This window comes from Dermacentor silvarum, unplaced genomic scaffold (genome assembly GCF_013339745.2).
Source record: "Dermacentor silvarum isolate Dsil-2018 unplaced genomic scaffold, BIME_Dsil_1.4 Seq991, whole genome shotgun sequence".
Classification (NCBI taxonomy): domain Eukaryota; kingdom Metazoa; phylum Arthropoda; class Arachnida; order Ixodida; family Ixodidae; genus Dermacentor; species Dermacentor silvarum.
The window spans coordinates 40,335-60,001 of NW_023607066.1; the positions used below are offsets into that span (position 1 = coordinate 40,335).

The 19,667-nt window shown below is 42.2% G+C and overlaps 1 protein-coding gene across 1 annotated transcript in view; it reads right to left on the minus strand.

Moving 5' to 3' along the window:
* Nucleotides 1-19,553, minus strand: part of LOC119435893 (C2 domain-containing protein 5) — a 39,724-nt gene extending 20,171 nt beyond the window's left edge. Inside the window, exons 1-11 of the mRNA XM_037702591.2 lie at nucleotides 19,439-19,553; nucleotides 17,820-17,934; nucleotides 13,744-13,920; nucleotides 13,260-13,364; nucleotides 12,639-12,728; nucleotides 11,693-11,750; nucleotides 10,110-10,163; nucleotides 4,634-4,708; nucleotides 3,896-3,970; nucleotides 2,327-2,443; nucleotides 402-518 (exon numbers count right to left, since the gene is read on the minus strand). Of these exons, the coding sequence (XP_037558519.1) occupies nucleotides 402-518; nucleotides 2,327-2,443; nucleotides 3,896-3,970; nucleotides 4,634-4,708; nucleotides 10,110-10,163; nucleotides 11,693-11,750; nucleotides 12,639-12,728; nucleotides 13,260-13,364; nucleotides 13,744-13,920; nucleotides 17,820-17,934; nucleotides 19,439-19,529 (1,074 nt within the window). The 5' untranslated portion in view covers nucleotides 19,530-19,553. The remainder of the gene's footprint in view (nucleotides 1-401; nucleotides 519-2,326; nucleotides 2,444-3,895; nucleotides 3,971-4,633; nucleotides 4,709-10,109; nucleotides 10,164-11,692; nucleotides 11,751-12,638; nucleotides 12,729-13,259; nucleotides 13,365-13,743; nucleotides 13,921-17,819; nucleotides 17,935-19,438) is intronic.
* Nucleotides 19,554-19,667: the final 114 nt, after the last annotated feature.

Below are 19,667 nucleotides of genomic sequence, written 5' to 3' on the forward strand. Positions count from 1 at the left end.
AAATCCGCTATTTTGCAACAAAATTAGACCCTTGCTTATTTTTATTGCCAAAAAATTGGGCGTGCGTTAGATTTCTACATTGTTTAGGAGCTTTAACGTCATTTCTACACTAGTTTTGCACTGTGAAGGCATAGAAAGTGGGCGCACGTTTGATTCGGGTGCATATTACACTCGGGAAAATACTGACAAAAGAATCGGCAGTGTGTTGCGGCATTTTTTCTGCCACTGTACTAATTAAATTATCCATGGATCATGGAGCAATCACACACACATTCAAGCATAACGGAATGTACAGGCAGACAGACTCAACGGCTCTTAACTGCTGCCACAAAAAAATGCAGATGCATATCACGAGGCCGACCTTAATGACATGAGACTAAAAGGTATGTAGGAATGCTCACTTGTAGGTTGCAGCTAAAGCCATCCATGCCAGGCACTACCTCTGTGTTGCACATAGCAAATCCTTCTGGCATGTGCGGCTCTCTCAGAATATTCATTGCATCTTCAGCATCATCCAGCTGCGCATGTATAAAAGGCAAGAGACTGTTCAAGAATGTGGCAACTACTGAGATGTATGGACCAGGAAGTTGCCGAACTGAGCGTTCTGGCTAAGCAGGGTGCTAAGACAAGAGTACAACAAAACGCAGTGACTAAAATGACAGGAAGCACAGAATTCTTAATGTGCGGTAAAAGTTAGACACGTGTAAGGAGAGGTAAATTAGGTCACAAATAAATACTGATTCGTAGATTATCCCACTCTCATAGTGCTCCACCCATATGTTTCTACTACAACACTGTTCTACTGGTCAGAAAAGCCCAAAGTTTTTACAATAAAAACATGAGTCTGAGGGTCCTCTCGGACAGCAATAGTAGGATCCCGCATACAAGGCTTAGCATTAACAACAGCAAAGAGTGTGGAGTACTGAAATCATTTATCAAGAACTCGCTCGGCAGGCATCATAATTCTTTCTCATAATGACACCAAACAGCAGGTCACTGTCCCCTCACACTTTGTCCGCTTCAGACTTCAGCGTTTCGTTCAGTCGTGTAAATGTCTTCATCTGCTAAGCAACAATGGCAATAATGCAAATATACTGCTCCTTTTCATCCTTTCAATTTTAAACCCAGAGGTCAATGACCCCCCCATCACTCCTATGGCTTCTTGACAATTGCAGAATAACGTAGAAATTATTCAATTTTATTCGCTCAATGGAATGTCTATAACCGAATGCTAGAATCCCCTACTGCAGCCTCACATGCTCAGAACACAGCACTAGTTCATGCAGTCAGCGAACATCTCAGTTGGCTGAACGTAATAGTATTCCTAAAAGCTTCAACTCTGGTCTAAGGCAGGGACTTCCTTTTGCTCACACCACGATGTCTACAGATGGTCTTGCTTACAGAGCAATGTTTAAGAGGGATTCTGTAAGAGCTTGCCTTTGAACTGACTGTTATCATGTACCCAGCGATAATGGTCAGCTTTAAGACAAGCTGTTATGGTATCCCACCAAAATACATACCATAAAACACTTTTTGGCTTTCGTGCCTGTGCATGTTTCGGTGATCCTTCACCTCTTCCATCATTAACTATTCAAAAGCTCAATAATAGTTCACCTATCTTATGCCTCTCAATTCACAAGATTACAGCAAAATTTATACCAGCTCTAAATTGAAAAACAAATAGAAAACAGGCTATGCAAACTAAGTTTTCTAACACAGTCAGAAAAAAAGATCTTGCACACTCAAGTCCATCTGCCACAATTGTAAGTTTTCTCTTTAGAAACTGAGGAAACTTCGTGCCATTAGCCATGGAAAATGTTCAAAATACTTAAAATTGCTGCGAACAATTCTTTCTAAAGAGGCATTCATCAATATTTGGCATGCTTTGCATCTAGCTATTACTGTGATGGACGAAGATCAGCTTGAAGCTTGAAATGATTACTAGTTTTTTCGACTAACTTGTTTTATTCAGAACATTACCCTCAGTAGCTGTGTACAGTAGAACCTCGTTGATACTATTCTGCATAATACGTTTTTTGCGGTGATACATTTTTTTCCTTGTCTCGATAATACGATCTGGTTGGATAATAAATTGGATGATACTATTTTCTGATGATACGCTTTATTTTCCGGTTCCCGTGAAGATCGTATCAATGAGATTCCACTGTATGTGCATGTGTACTGTGTATCACAAGAATGCTCAACATGGCTGTAATATATGAGACAATTATCATGTGACTGATACGTGTAAACAACAGAACAAAAGCCTTCGGGGCTTTTGCAAAGCTAAGGCGAAAGAAGGTTATAATGATCAGGAAGGCCGCACCTCCACAACGCAAGCATCGTATTTTGCTTGGTGGCTTTTGTCGCAAGTGACCCGCTCATCGTCACTGGTATCCGAGTCACCGGTGGATTTTCCATTCTGCTTCAATGCTGTTTGATCCTATGGGCATTTGTAATGAATAAAAAGGTATGAAAATACAAACACAGGCTATCAAGCATATTGCAAATAAAAAGCATTACTTGCACCATACCTGCCAACCCTCCTGAATTTTTTTTAAAGTTTACGACTTTGGGTGTATTTCACGGTTGTACGAAAGTTGCGTCAAGTTTTATGAAAAATAAATACGGTTTAAAAAAGTTTCGCTCATCTGTCTCCAAATTTTCTGTTAGTCGTCTTCTGAAAGCAAAAGGATGAAAAAGCAACCAACTTCCTTCGAGAAAGGTTGTACAGAAAAGTCTCTAAAGCAGGCAAAATCAACAACAATGTCGCTGAAGAAACAACCGATTTAAACACAACATGTTGCTTGTAAAGCTTCTGTTGTTTCAAGTTTGCTGCCACTTGTGGGCTGCATCTAAAGGTAAACAATTGTTAATAATGTGCCTATATGTTCCATAAAACGCTTGTGCGGTGGACAAGCTTTAAAAAAGAGTGCGTGCTAGGCCTGGCTGTTAGGCCTTATCAGCACTGCTTTGCCAGGTGTTGGAAAACGAAGGTGTGGTTTGGTTGCTGAGAAACGACATCGCCAAGGAAAGCGAGGATACAGGGTATAACCTGGATGGCACCATTTTCCAGATTTTCCAACACCATGCATGCGAATTATATCATTAAAATTAAGCTAGACGCCATACGGAATCCAAAACTTCGATAATTGAAAAATCGGTAGGCCGCATGGTGGCCCAGTGGTGGCGTTGTTTTTGGTTTGTCTTAGCTACGAGCCGTGTCAATGGCAATGTGACTTGCTCGCCGAAACCGAAACTGTCAATTGTATGATTTCAAATTTATATCCGTTCATGCCGAATAATATGAAAATTGCGAAAAGTGAAATTCCATCCGAAGCGAATACGAAATAGCATAACATTCAATTGAATGTTCAAAAATATTGAATATTCACCCAACCCTACCCATACAATGTGCAGCAGAGTGGCCTCTGTAACAGCAAAATGCAATATGTGAGGAAATAATGCACATGCGCTGCTTTAGAGTAAAACAATTTCTAAACCTCAGTTGCTGTGAATGACTTTAGCACAAATGTCAATGTAAACAGTAAAAGAAAGAAAAAAAAAACATTGGCTAAGCTTATCTATCACTAACATTTCCTTTTACCATCAAATACATCCACTTATTCCTAGAAGTGGTTCACGACACAGGATACTGATGTGGTCATCATTTGATTCCTACCAGCTTGTTGTCTCAAGAGGCTATGAGTAACGAAACACTCATGGCATAGCAGTCAGTTCTGCACTCACATTGCATTTGGCTCAATAAACTTTCGAATCGTTGCGCCTGACAGTTTGAGACAAGACAAAATCGCTCTCCAATACACACAGTCACAAGCAATTAATGGCACAGTTTTAGTTGAGCAACTAGGCCAGATTAAAAAAACTGACGTACCTGACGACGACTAAGTAACTTTGGAATGGGTAAAGAAGGCAGTGGTATTGCTGTGAGGCATGCACCAGTTCCAGTCTGAAAAATGGACATTGAGTTTATCATAGCGCATACCAAAAAAAGAGAACAAAAGAAGGCAGTGACAAACATGCATGTGAATACAGTATAGACAAGAACATGCTCATACAGTATAGTCAGCAACATGCAAATATCAATATTATGTCAAGCTTGTAAAGGCACCCCATACACCATGAAGAATACAATGAAACACGTCTACCAGAAGCACAAAAAATCTAAAAAAGAAATACTGGCTCTTCTTACTGTTGCTTAGAAACCTCAGTCCACTGTGCTGTCATGCATACTCCAGTTAACTGCCTTGTGTGTCTTAATTACACCACAGTAAGTAACTAAAATAATGAAAGGTGGTTCACCAAAAATACATCAAATTTTAATGCATAAAGAAAATAACTCTCCACTGCGATATCCCTATTGCCCTGCTTACACTGGTGCTATAAGCAAGCTGTATTTCAAATTCTTATACATAAAATATACACAGCTCACTGGCTGCAAGATACCAGAACAAAACTTGTGTTAGCATGCAAGAACAAAAGAAATATCATTAAGTCCAAGGCTACCATCCCACAAAACTCCTCCAATGACATTATGCACATTGGTACATGATGATATGCACACAACATAATGTGTAACTATGGCATACACAAAGTAAGTCACTATACTCACAGCTATTCCAGCAATAAGGCGCTCTCCAATGGCAACTTGCACTTTCAAGCCAAAAATGCCATTCAGGTTCTTGAGCTGTCAGGGAGCAGATCACAATTTGAATTATCATTAGCTTAATAAGTGATCATTGTTAGTGCAACTAACATGTCAAAGCTGCAATAATAACAGGTCTTAACATGTCCCTCAAAAAATATCCAGCTTCTTCATACTACTGCACAACAGAATGAACATGCAACAGCCAACAGCTTGTCAAAATTGCGCGCCTTCCCGTAACACTCCTTTCTGATGCCCCTTGGTAGCCCTCTGCTTACCTCTCGATTCCCTTCATTTGCGACAACATTCTAATTGCTTTCCTAGCAGAGCCTCTGCACCTTCAACAACTGTCCTAGAAACCTCCGCAGTACCCGACACATTTGCACTAGCCGCAGAATGTTCTATGTGCCCATTTGTTGCACCACTACCCTTCGACAGGAGGATGCTTCAACTATTATCAATTATTACTATTACATGGCCCAACATTTTGGGCCATGTAAAAAGCATTCAGATAGTTTGGACACAGAGCAGCCTCTGTGTAAAATGGTTTGTTTAGAAAACAAGTGAATGTGCCACGAAAGGCTTACAAAAGTAGATGTTTTTGATACCAAAACTGAAAAAAAAAAAAAAATGTCAGGCCTGCACGGAACACGCAGCACAGTCACAGCATAAGCTACAGGAGCTGCCTCCTCGTAGCTCGTCGTAAATGCAGCCGAACACGTAGCTAGCTCTACACTTTGCTTCTTCGGCAGCAGTTCGCACTTTGCAAGGAGGCGCCATTAAGTGCATTGAAGAGTCATGGCAGTCTGTGCAGTGCTATCAAGGCTATGAAAGCGCCTGCGCTAGCTGGGCTGCGCAGTCAGTGCGCACCGTTGACATGGCGACTTGTGCATGCAACTACGTAGCTGCACATGTGATACCTCGTGCAATAGGATGCCTCTAAAGGGCCTCCTTTCGAAGCTGCTTGCAAGCAGGGTACCCAGGTTCGATTCTGGCTGGAACTTGGGAATTTTTTTTCTTACAATAGACGATAGCTGCTGCGAACACCGGCGGACATCGCCACCAAAATCGGCTATTGGAGCAAGTCCATAACAGCTTATGCTGTAAAACGGCACCATTACAGCACCAGAAGTGACGCATGACTCAGATTGCGTGACTCCTTTGCATGACCTTCGAGATTAGGCACTGCCTGCAGCTGCCTGCAGCTGGTTGCTGAGCGCTGTAAAATCTTAGTGGCAACGTGCTGGGACTTAAAAGGTTGCTAATAAAAAATTTTAATATTACCAGCCCTGCAGTTTGCCAAGGAAGGAAAGAGTGGAGGAGGAAAGGCAGGGAGGTTAACCAGTTTAGCACAACCGGTTTGCTACCCTACACATGGGAGCGGGATGGGGGAGAATGAAAGAGAGAAGAGAGAGCACCTAGCAAAGCACACACACCGTCAGCCACAGTCCGTCACTCTTGCGTGGTACGTGACATCACTGTCACAGCCGCTTGTCCAAGCCCGTTTCTTTCAAAAACTTAAGTAGTCCCTTTGTCGCCTTCAGCTGTGATGTCTTCTGTCGACGACATGTGAGAACCGTTTCAACTGACATTGTCTATTGTCAAGGCGCGCTAGAACGGACGCCAGAGACTGTCTTAGAACATTATATTCAGGACAGTCGCATAGAATGTGTTCCAGCGTCTCCTCGCAAAGACAGGCACTGCAAAGAGCGTTGTCAGCCATTCCAATGAGAAATGAATAAGATTTCGTAAATGCCACCCCTTGCCATATGCGATAAAGCAGAGTGGCCTCTCTTCGGCGGAGTCCAGTTGGCATACAGAGATGCATCAAAGAGGGCAGGTGGTATTGATGATTGCTCCGGTTGGTCTGGCTGCTTGGTGTGCACCATAGAGAGAGCGTGATCTCCTGTGCAAGCACTCGAAGTCCGTTGGCTGCGTCGGACCGTGAAAGTGGTATGCCTCTTCCCGTGTGTCTTCAAGAGCTGCCCGAGCGGCATTATCGCGTCTTCGTTCTTTACGACGCTGCAGTGACTTGGCAGCCACTGAAATGTCATGTGGTGTCCTTTCTCATGTGATGTATGGAGTAGGCATCTAATATCGAATACGAGCTGTTCGTATGGCCCGCGACGCAGAGCTGATAGCACAGATTGTAGGGCTGCCTTTGAGTCACTGAAGATTGACCATTGTCGAGAGGGTTCCCGATTGACTAAACAAAGTGCAGCACGCAGAGCAGCTAGTTCCGCAGTTGTCGATGTCGTAGGGTGTCGCAGCTTGCCAAGATTGCTTCAGTAGTATATGTACTACTAACTTATCACCAATTTAGCCGAAGTGAAATTTTGTTGCAGTTAGCCTTTCAGTGTGTTGCAACACAAAGAACTAACAAACCTCTTGTCATGTAGAGGTACCCAGCATGGTATTGGGATCACCACTGACACAAAAAATGACGAGAAGCAGACTTCTCTGTACAAATAGTCTCACTGTGAAAAAGCCAGATTTTGCAAACTTTTCGTTTTCTTTCTTTTTTTTTTTTGCTGTTGTATATTTGTGCATGTGTACAGGAGTAACAATATTTATACATGTTTGCAAGTACCACACATACAGCCTGAAAAAAAGATTACTGCCACCTTTGCCCTCCATGCAAGGTACTATATATTGTTCTAGCAGCCTTCCTGTCTTCATTGCACACCAAACCACTCCTTCCAAGTTTCTCATTTATGCTCTAGAAAGCCTACGTTTAACCTCAAAGTTCGATTGTCCTTCCAAATGCACTGCCCCCACAAGACTATGATGCAACCAGACTAAGTAACAAGTAGCATACCGTATTTATTCAATTATAGGGAGGTCGCAATTATAAGGTGAGGGTGCGCAGCTGGAGGACCTAAAAAGAACTTCATTATGCACACTTATACAAGGCAATATAGAGCAGCAGACAGATTATTCAGACTGGGAGGGGGGGGGGGAAGGCATTTGCCCGAGGTATTTAATTACTATTACAGGCAAAACACAAAATGGCGACCATAAAATTGGGGGGTAGGGAGCTTCAATATGCGAAGTGCAGACTGTATGCAAATTTTGCCTTTAGGTGTGGCTTCACGGCAGTGCAAATTTTGCTTTACAGTGTGGCGTTACAGCAGCGCGCACTGCGATACTGTGAAGCCACACTGTAAGGCGAAATTCATGCCGCCATGACGCCACACCTAAAGGCAAAATTTCCGTATAAGGCAGGGGAGGGGGGCAACTTCGAGGCTAGGAATTCTGTAAAAAAAAAACTCACCTTATATTCAAATAAATATGGTACTTTAGAGACCACAGTCCATGGGCTATACATGTTTAAACGTCGAATTTTTGTGCTGTACAGATTATGTGCAGATGCGGACTATAAAAGACTTGTTTTCAAAGTCACTCACTCTGACTAAGCCTTTCGAGCTTTTGTGAAGCCCTCAAGCCACAAATCAAAGCTTGGAATAGCACCTAGTATCTCATTTCCCAAAGAAGCCAAGCATGCTTCTCAGATAGCTTTAGAAAAGTGTCCAGCAGATGTAACATTAATAATAATAAATACTTAGGTTTTGTTTTAATTCTGTATTTTATACTATAGTGGCATAGTATTGCAACCCCACATAGTGAAACCCCGCATAGTTGCACCTACACACAACGAAAGATACTAGTCGCATAGAAAAGGTGCAAAACAAGGCGCTCCGATTTATATACAATGCCTATGGCAGAAACGTATCCATGACCAGCTTGTGCACGTAATCCGGACTGCCCCGACTTGAATCGTGCCACAAACTTCACAGACTACAGATGCTCTTCAGTATCGTCACCGACCAAACAAATCTAGACTTCCATTTGTATATGCAGTTTAATACCACCGGACAGAGTCGAGGCAAACACGAGAAAACATTATTAATGCCCCAAACGAGAACCAATGCCTATCTCTACTCTTTCTTTCCACGAACAATATCGGAGTGGAATTCACTGCCATGCGAGGTGACACAAATGACGTCAACCGCATTGTTTTTGTCAGCCATGTCTAATATTGTGTAGTAAGGTACCTTGCTCATCGTTGGATAGGAAATAAGAAAAAAAAATGTGGAAAATAAAGGGATAAAAAAAAATGGGGGGCGGGATTTTCTTTTTATTATTTTCATTCACTTCTGTTTGTTCCCGCTACGTGTGGTGACTTAGTGCCCTTTTTGTTTGCTTTTGTATTGCTAATACCCTCAGTGCCTGCGTTGCTTTTATGTTCCAACGATTTTTTGTTACCCTTGTGTTTGTTATCGTATTTCTTCCTGTACCACTCCTGCCTTGGCTGCCAAAAGGCCGCTGGCAGTATTCCATAAATTTATAAATTTAAAAATAACCATCACCTTCACGGAGCCCAAGAAGACAACGAAGAACTCTAGGTCAGGCACAAGCACTGGTGCCATGTTCAGGCCACTGTCTCAAGGTTCATCCATAGAGTTTCCTACAAAATTACTAGAGGGAACTCTGGTACTGTAATCATTCAGCTGCCATGGGAATGATGGTTAGTACATGGATTTGTCTAATCTTCGTGCTTGTGGCTTCAGATGTTTTTGTTGCTTTGGTTACTATGCTTTATCTACCTTTATTGGCCTAAATTGCAAAGCAATTTACACTTTTGCAAATGCAGAAGGCCATAAGACTGCGAACATGCATAATCGCTACTTATTGCAGCGGTTCATGCTGTCAAGGTGACCAAATCGGAACGCACCATGCGTATCAACACACTGCATGACTTGACCAAGCACTGCATGGCTTGCCCACTTGCCAATGCATGCATCCATGGCTTAATTGTTTCACTATCAAACTCCTGTGCTAGAGATCCTCCGTTTAAATCTGTCCGTCCAATACATTGATTTATCGATATTTATGTGTTTATAACCCTGCACTTTGTTGAAAATGATCAGTCTGCAAAGTTAGAAAATCATTTAAAGCCAGAAGGACAAAGTTTAGGCAAATTCATGTACTAACCATGCTTGCAGGTCCCATAGACACTAGTGCCCAAAGTTTCCTCTAGCAATTATTGTAAGAAACTCTATGGGTTCACTGGCCAGTCCTGACCAAAGCTACGTTTTTCAAACCGTCACCCACAAATAAAATGAGTATCCCCTTCAATAAAAAAACATAAAAAAAGGCCTGATCTGCCTAGCCTTAAAACAAAAAGAGACAAGATTTCACTTAGCACTAATTGCAAGGGGTCCAATACAGCACAATTGGCTTGGCATAAAAATGATGGGACACCGAGGAATGCCACTCTCCATTCCGCTACAGACGCTGAGGATGCAGTTACTAACTTCAGACAGACACCCTCCAACACTTGAGGATCAGAATGCAGTTAATACAAGTTATGGAAATAGAAGAGCAAGTGAAGAAAAGGTTTAATAATATAAGTACCATGTCATTTCAAGGCAATGCTTACCTTAAGCTTAGTCTGTATTTGACGATGCAATTCAATCTCAAGGAATGGAAGACTCTGCAAAGTAAAAAAAGAACAGCGAAATTAAATTCATGTCCCATTTGCCATCTCGTCTATGTTCAAGGCTAAATTTTCACATGCATAAAATATTCTAAAATGTGCTTTCAGGCATCGCTATTACATTTGTGCAGTAGTTAATGCATTAAGAGACATGTAGGCTTAACTTTGCTCTCTACAAATTGAAGAGAGCTTACAAAGTGTCATTAAGATTCACTCACAAAGCAGCTGGCTGCACATTAAAAAAAGAAAAAAGAAAAAAGGCCGTAAACAGTGAAGCAGCCCGGTGAGACGTTGTAGCATAGCTGCCGGTTTCTTTAGCACAGGAAGGCTGGCTCTGTCTAATGTAACAATGCTAAAATTGTCAAAGAAACTGTAAGCAAGCAAACTGACACATTAGGTCTGCCACAAAGAGAGATTCTTCCAGTTAAAGATGCCGACAAGGACAAAAAGAACAAAAAAACTGCTGTCCCTGTCTACGTCTTTCATCATTCTGCTGGAAGAATGCATTCTCTCAATCCGAATAAACTAGCCTAGCTCACTACCCTTACTGCCACAGGCACACCGTACAAAAGCAGAGAGGCCAGCCAATAATGGGACAAGAGTGAAGGAGAGTAGGATATATTCCACAACCTGACTGAATACTACATGTTCAAAAATGTATGCTTCCCAAAGATTATACTGAAGTATTTTGTAGATAGTACCTTACAGCCCTGACCACGAAACAATTCTATAATTTTTTAATTTTGTTTGAGTACCTTTCAGGTAGTCTGCATGTATGTCTTCTTCTTTCTGGGGTTTTACATGGAAGAAGAAGACATACAGACTACCTGAAAGGTACTCAAACACGATCCAATAAGACCTGACATTCTTGTGCACACTTTGTGCCTCATGCTACATTCTCTGCAGCACTTGTATAACACAGGTACAAAAGTTCACAAACTGCACATAAAATGCCAAATGCTTTATTTCCACTTCACCTCCACAATTGTAACTTTTTTCAATTGGAAAATTTGTTCAAAGGCTTAAGTCTAAACCTTTTTTTTTTTTCTGTGCTTTGAATTTCCCACAATTTACAAAGCTACAGATTGATGAGAGCAAGGAAGGTTGTGCCATGAATCAAAATGCTGGTACTCTTGGGAACATACACATGAATTTACTAGAAAGAAATAATAGTATGTGTGAAGTTTTATTTGTTCTTTATAACATACATGCAATCAAATTTGCAATTTTTTTTTTTTTCAGCGTCAGGTATAAAGTTTTACCATGGCAAATCTTTCACAATGAACAGCATGCTACATTTGGTTCTTTACACATCTCTTACGACAACTCGCACAATAAAAACTGAAAAGTCGTATACTCATTTATAAATATAAGAAAAATGTGCTTTAAAAATGAGTCCTGCATAAGACTTGATGCAATATAATGTACAGCGATGGCTGTGAAACAAGGAGAACAATGCAAAGCAATAGCAACAGAAGCAATGTTCAAATGTTTGTCAGTGGAAACTTCAAGACTAAGCCACTTACATCACTAATTTCTCGAGCATTCTGCTCCCCTTTGAGGTCCTTCTTGTTCTTGCATACTCTATAAACAATGTCACAGAAACAAACGGAAAGTTAGCTTTCAAAGCAAACCTCAATAAGCTTGACAGGAACACTATGAATCGGAACACTATCACATAGGACAAAGAAAGTGACAACAAACATGTACTGCATCTCTCTGCCATCTAACCCACCCTAGAATGTAACTCGATCCCCCTTTCCCATAAAAAAATAATAAAAAATAGCACATGCAGATAACATACGACAACATATGGCTGTCGCTGCTTTCAGTACTGGCAGCCCACAGCCATGTGGCCACACTTAAATGCAAATTTTGTATACAACTTGCCCTCGAACTTTGTGCTTAACAGTTCTTAGACTTTTAGTGTGGGTTATATAAATTAAAAATGGTATAGCAGACTAGTTGCAATGCTTACATAATGCCTTGCCCCCAAATACATCTTTTATATGCCAAATGAGCAAGTACAGTTGTACCAAATGCGGAGCGGAGACACAAGAATCGAGTTATTGGCAGAGAATATGACAACTATAACTGGAACAATTTGTTAATAGAGTGAATACTTCATTTAAATGTTCAGAGCTTCATTCACCCCTTGTATTCTTGACTGATTCTAAAGCCATTTAATTCGACTGTAACTTGAAAATAATCAAGTTAAATGTCTTGCACAACAATGAGGCACCCACAGCTTCTATCAAGAGATTTGGCTTTCCTGGCTTAGATGCCCAATGGCTGAGCTTATCATGGAGCACAGTTTTGAATACTATAGCATAAGGTGTTTTCACAGGCCTGGAAATTCGAAAGAAAAAAAGAGGACTCTCATCATATTCCTGCTGATAACAGCATTTACGACAAAGCTCATCATATTTCTTTATTTAATATTTTTCATTGGGTAAGCAGTGAAAAACTTGCCTCGCCTGAATTAGGCAGCTCTTGCCTACAAACGGCATCCCAGCGGGTGGCTCAATTGTCGTGAAGAGAACGTCAGGCACCTTGGCACGTCTGAATGAAAACAAGAATCAAGGCTCAAACAGCACTGAAAGATGTACCTAGTATCTCTAACGCAATACACTAAGGTAAGAAAAAAAACCAGCAGCTGCACAATAAAGGTATGTCCAGACCATCATGCAAACTCCACAATCACATCTGGAGCAGCAGCCACATTTCGATGCTTAACAAATCAGTGCGAACAGCAGACCAGTTAACTATAGGTAGGATTTGTTGAAAACAAATATCCACTTGACAGAATGACTACTAAGGCATTAAAGAAGCTTTCACGTGCTGGAGATGCTAAATGTAGCCAATACTAATTTTTTTTAGGACAACTAAAGTTTTTGTTATGTCTCTTCAACAACAACAACAACAAAAAAAAAAAAAAAAACTACAATCAGAAAGCAAAATTGCGGGTGTGAGAACCCATGCACAATACAGCCACACACTATAAGTAGCTGCATTATTGTCTCCTCTGTATTACAGACAGACACAAATACAAAGGAAATGCCAATTAAAATGCACTCTGGTAAACAGGCTTACCTGCAGACACCACATTTAACTAGCTGAGCTTGAAAAGGAACACTTGCTTCATTGTAAGGAATGTGGCATAACCGGCAGTCCAGCTTGCTCGTTGCATCATCAATGCTGAAATAAAATGAGTACAGTGGATGACAAACCTATGTAAAATAAGACTTTAGAAAATTTCCAATCACAATACTTGGAAGTACAGTGAGTTTAAGTAGGAGGACTAGGATAAAGTAGAAAATGGAAAGATACCTACAGATATGAATTAGGAACAGTACCCCCACATAATTACATGACAACTGCAATCAGCTCTTGCTCCTAGCATAACGAACACAATAAAACCCAATTACCTTTTAATGTTCAGAGATGGAACACATTCCATTACTGAAACTATTAACAGATTAAATACATCCAACCCCTATGTCAGCTGTCTCATAAGCTCTCGGAAAGAACAACTTTGCTTAAAATGTGTGAAATGATTGAAAGTGCAAGCATCCACCTGTCTCCTGCAGGTTTTGAGCTGGAGTCAGTTGAGCGTGCAGACTTCTCCTTGTCTGTATTTGAAGGTGCTGGGACAACAGTGTGCCTTGCCGTGGATGCAGTGCCCAACTCCTTATCCACCACTGGGTTCAAAAGCACCGCTGTCCCACTCGCGGACAGAATCACCACCTCATCACTGTATGCAACAAGAAAATTTTAAAAATTAAATAATGGGGTTTTACGTGCCAAAACCACGATCTGATTATGAGGCACGCCGTAGTGGGGGGACTCCGGAAATTTGGACCACCTGGGGTTCTTTAACGTGCACCTAAACCCAAGTCCACGGGTGTTTTCGCATTTCGCCCCCATCGAAATGCAGCCGCTGTGAGCAAGAAAATTGCCATGTGTTGCGTTAAAGGGACACTAAAGAGAAACAGGAAGTTCAGCTGGAATAAAAGAGGGACCTTCAGGAATGCATGCAGTTTTTGTTGGGTGCAAAAATATGAGTTATTTGCGGAGAAATTCGTAAACAAAGACCAAATATCTCTTCCTCAATTTCTCTCACCCCAGATTCGGCGCTGAAGCAGTGTCGTCACAGATTTTATTGCTCTCAGCGAATCAGAGGGCGCCATGATACGTCACCGCTTGCCTAAACGGCCGAGGCGCTCGCTCCATCATAGGCTGCATGGCCGCTGCGTTTGCGTTCGCTGCGACTTTTGCTTAGGTATTCTGTGGCCGCAATGGATACCGTTGCTGACGCTGCACCTTGCAACAAAGAGCTCGCCAGGGAAGCAGAACTGCATTTGAGCGACTTCAGTGAAACGGAGCACGAAATGATCCCCCGTTCTCGCGTGGTAGGTGTTTCCTCGTACGATGGCGGTGAGCAGCCGGCCGCGCCGACGCAAGCGAAGCCTCGTTTTCGTCGACGGAAGGCGAGGCGGCCGGTCCGCCAGTCGGTGATGTTCCCAATAGAACAAGCGTAGAAAGTTGCGCACGTACTCGGTATGCTTTTTTTCGTGCCTTTTTTTAATGACATTCAGCACTCACCGAGCTGCCAGTTTGCTGCTGCAGGGGCATCACTAGGGGATTTAATGAAGGCGACATTGACGGGACAGCTGCTCGAGAAAGGACTGGCCTCTGGAGCACGCCAAGATACTTTCCGAGGGCAGGAATTTATATACATAATCCGAGGGCGAGAAATGCAGAGAGCACACCATCGGTTTCTCTGGCTCTTTTGCCGTTTTATCATCGGCAGAGCACTGAGCCACTGCGAACGCCGGGGCTCATCGCGCGGCACCACATGAAAGGACACAGTCGGGTCAACACTGCCGCGGCCCCTGAGCAAGCACCTTGCGCCGTTTATACAGTGCTCAACACTACACACACGAGGCATTTTCTGGCTGTTTCCCGCGAAGTCAACGTTTTTCGAGCCACGCAACACGCAACCAAACACTGCAACACTGTAGAGCTGAACAGGTGCGTGCGATGATGCATAGACCAAAAACAAAACTACGAAACTATCAGGACCGCATGTAGCGCCACCCCATTTTTTCTTATTACTTATTTATTTTGCCCTAAACTTGTACATCCTCGCTTGAAACAGCTTAGAAAGTTGGCAAATGCTGTTTATGTACGTTTAAGGTGTATTTCATTTTGCGTTTTATTAACAGCGATAAATCGCTCTCGACCAATAGCGGCCGGGCTGCGTTTGTGATCTCCGACGTCACGAACGTGTAGTGCCGGAAATTCGAAGGGGCGTCAGCACCTATCCTTCAGTTTTTCGCTATTTTCTCGCTTATTAAACCTCTGTTCGCATTAAGAATGGTATGTCTGTGATCGTGATAGGATAATCTGCCATTAAAGCTCAACTTCTGGTTTCTCTTTAGTGTCCCTTTAAGGTGTATGCTATGCTGAGGGAGAACATGACTGTTGGTGCTCAGATACACCTGTCACAAAAGGCAAAAGGTACAGAGAGTGCACAAAAGCAGGAACTAACAAATTTCAACACCAAATGCTGCACTACCAGCTAGTGTAAAGGTAACCAACCTAAAAGATGAGCCACATACATGCCAATAACTAATAAGAAAAATAATTATTAGTTGATCTGATCTTTATCATCAAAGCTGAAAGTTTGGTGAGATAGTGTAGATGCACTGTTGGAAAACCAGAATGACGAAATAAGACTGACTGCGGCAAACAATCATCCTGCAATGTTATTGCTTTATTGCCTTTAATGTTGTAATGAAAAGAGTGCCTGCAATTAATGCTATTCCACTTCACTGGTTTCCATTGCCTTTCCTACAACAACTTTCACTGGATTTCCAATAAAATCTGGTTGAATACCAATAAACGTTCACCGAATCTTTGAATCATCAAAGCATACCACAGTTTAATACGGCAAGAGTTAGCACTGCAAGGAGCCAAATATACAAATATATTTTTCTCAATACAGTCAACGCTCATGACAACGGACTGCGATAATTCAGCAATAAAGGTCTGTTATATCCGAAGTCCGTTTTATCCAAAATTAGGGTCGTGGTATGCTGTGAAATGTTAGAACTTCGCATATACCACTGTCTAACCCATAAGCGATCAAAAAAATTATAAAGACATCGAAATCAAAATAGGTAACTATAGATAAATGGATTTATGAGGTAATCCTACAACCACGTATGTGGCACGGCATCTTCCTGTCCGCCGTTTTCCCGACGCTGGTTAATGACAAGGGGCAGCCGCACAACAGCAAAATTAACGGCCGGCACAACGGGCAGCCGGCCAGCCGGCGCTGCCATGCAGGCCCGCCCAGCCCATATGTGTCGTCGCCGATGAGACAAACATCGGCTACAGTTTCTTCTTCACACAAAACAGTGGCCTGTAGTACAAAGCAATGCCTTAATTTTACCTTTCACAGCACGCAACAACCACCATCAAATCTGTAGCACGTGCACATCCGGTACGAGGCAGGTTCAACTCTGAGCCTGCTATAGCACTGCACGCGAGATGGCTCGACCCTATCACGTGCTTCGCAGTCTGGATGCCACGAATAGCAGCATACCTTCTTTTTTTGTGTGAATTGACGTGACGAGAAATAAAGTGTTCTTAAAACAGTGCATTTCGCAATTGTTAGCAGTTCTTTTTGAGGCGCCATATGCTACGGCTTCGCTCTTTGAATCTGGTTAGGCCTAGCGGCACCCTCGGCACTGAGGAAGCGCTAGCTTGCAGTTAGTGTATTCATTCCTTAATTAAAGATTAAGCCAGTTCCACGCTTGTGAAATCTGATGAAACAGCGGAGCTCTCCAAGCATGGTTGTATAGCGTAGTGGGTATGATGCTCGCCTTCGGACCGTGAGTACCTGGGTTCAAAACCTGCCTCTCTCTCTCTCTCTCTCTTACTTTCTTTCTCTGTGTGTTTCTCTTTCTGTCTTTTTCTCTCTCTGTCTCTCTCTCATTTTCTGTTTCTCTCACCCATAGCAAGCTGTGTTACAATCGTCGGTACGACGCAATCGTATGGTTCCCATAAATGCATGTTCTGCAAGCGTGGGTGTATAGTCTAGTGGTTATGATGCTCGCCTTCGGACCGTGGGTACCTGGGCTCAAATCCCACCTCGCCAAGAAAGTTTATTTTGTTTTCTTTATTTCTCTTGCTCTCTGTCTATCTCTCCTTCTATCTCTCTCTACACCTCCTCTCCTCATTTCACACTTTCTCGAAACTGCGAACAACATCGCTCCATAGGGTCCAACCTCGACCTTAACAGGGGGTTAACAGCGGAGCTGTTAAGGTCAAGGTTGCTAGTGGCCGGAAATAGTAGCGTGCAGAGCAAAGTATGTTCCATTCACACCATCTAGACAAAGTTTGCCCAAAACTTTGCCTGTTGTAGAAGATCGTCTGTTATAGCCAGGTCCACTAAAGGTGGAACTGGTTGCATTGATAATATATAGGCAGACCAAACTAAGTGAGAAGTAAGTGAGTCTGTTATATCCTAAAGTATGTTGCCCGCAGATCCATTGTAACGAGCGTGGACTGTATTAGAAAAAATTCATGTTTAAACAAGCAGTTAGCGCAGAGGTAAAATTCAAGAAAGGAAGCTATTCTTACCAGATGTTTGTGGTTTCGTTGTAGCCTAGTACAACATTGCATCCGAGGGAGCGTGTATGGGAACGAATCTCTTTCCTTAACTCCGTCCACCACGCATCACGAGTTTCAGGCTCATCTGGCAAAACAAGTAACATGCAAACGAAAATAAATGTCTCCAAAGCATGACAAGTAGGTGTGCTGATCTAGAAGTTCACCCTCCCTTAGGTCACCCTCCCTACCTTGCTGGCGTCTAAGAGCACATATCAGGTTGAAATTTGGCAGGAAGGACTAAAGATTAACCTTTCGTTTAATAGACATCTACTATAAGCACTATACCAATCACTTATATTTAATGATAAAGAAAAGTTACTACTAACTACTAAACACTAAAGCCCAAACCACATTCACGCGATTTTGTGCGCGACGGCGACGAGCAACGGCTTCGAGCGACGAAATGGGCCGTCGCGCGAACAGATCGCTCGGTCTTTTCGCTCAATCACTCGGTTCTAGAAATCTAGAATTCGTCGCTCGTCGCCCGGAAGTGCTATGAGCGAGTAGCCAATAGCGCGAAGCCGGAACTGGATATACATCAGTCAAGCACTACCGATTGTCGCACGGAACGAGCAAACGACTAGATTTTGATACGTGCAAGGATAATAACGTAGTGCAAGACCTTTAGAAATATTTATGCTGCTCTTTACACTAAAACACATCAACTTAAATTATTAAAGCAAGTGTCACGCCAGTTTCGGCGAGTATTCACTGCCCTTATACCGGCAACACAGGGGAGACGTCGCTCAAAGTCGTCGCTCGTCTCGTCGCTTGCATGCGGTACGACTTGTAGGCAACGAGCGACCGCGACAGCCATCTCTATCGCGTCGCTTGTCGCTGTCGCGCGCAAATTCGCGTGAATGCGGTTTATACTTAATTCATTTTTTTTAACAGTGGATCACCTTGCACACAGAACAAGAGGAACTGAAGATCAGAGTACTTGTTGCATATGTATGTTACTGCATGCAATAAAAAAAAAAAAAAAGGTTGTCATGGCCGAGCAAGTTGCGTATGGCTATGACACCTTATGCTACTACATGCTATGGAAAGTAATTTGAGCATGTATTTTTTACGAGTAGGTCACTTACAACCTGGGCGCAATCAATAGTTCAATATATATAAAATTTCTACCTAAAGGATATTAAAATCTAGGATTTTACGTGCCAAAACCACGATCTGATTATGAGGTACACCGTAGTTGGAGACTCTGGATTCATATTAATTTTGACTACCTGGGGGTTTTTAACGCACTTAAATTTAAGTATACAAGCATTTTTTACCATTGCACTCTTATCAAAATGTGGCTGCCGCGGCCAGGAACAAAACCTGGGACCTCGTGCACAAGAGGCAGCATTCTATAATCAAACAGCAAACACCAAAAGTTCATAAACTAACACTCATCATACAAAATTTTATAAATGTGTCGACAGTACCACTAAGGACATACCAGCAGTTGCTAATATGGTGCAGCAGTTTTTTTTTTTTTTTTTTCAGTAGTAAAATTTCAGACGGTGAACCGAGAATTCATATTTATTAAAAATTAAGCAATGCTGATGCAGTAAACAAAGTAAAAGTGGAAGAAAACCTACCGGGATTGTTGATTTGGTCAAGAAGCTTTACAGATCTTGCAGACACAACACCTCCGATACTTTGAATGAAGCCCTGTGGGAATTGCTTCATGGTGATGAAGGGGTACTCCTGTATTGATGAGCAAAACATAAGGTAAGAAATCATGTAACATGCAGACAGCAGTAGGTGTCTGGTTGTCCTCATTATAAGTTCAATGTTCTTATTCATGAGAATGCAAGCTGGAGGTGT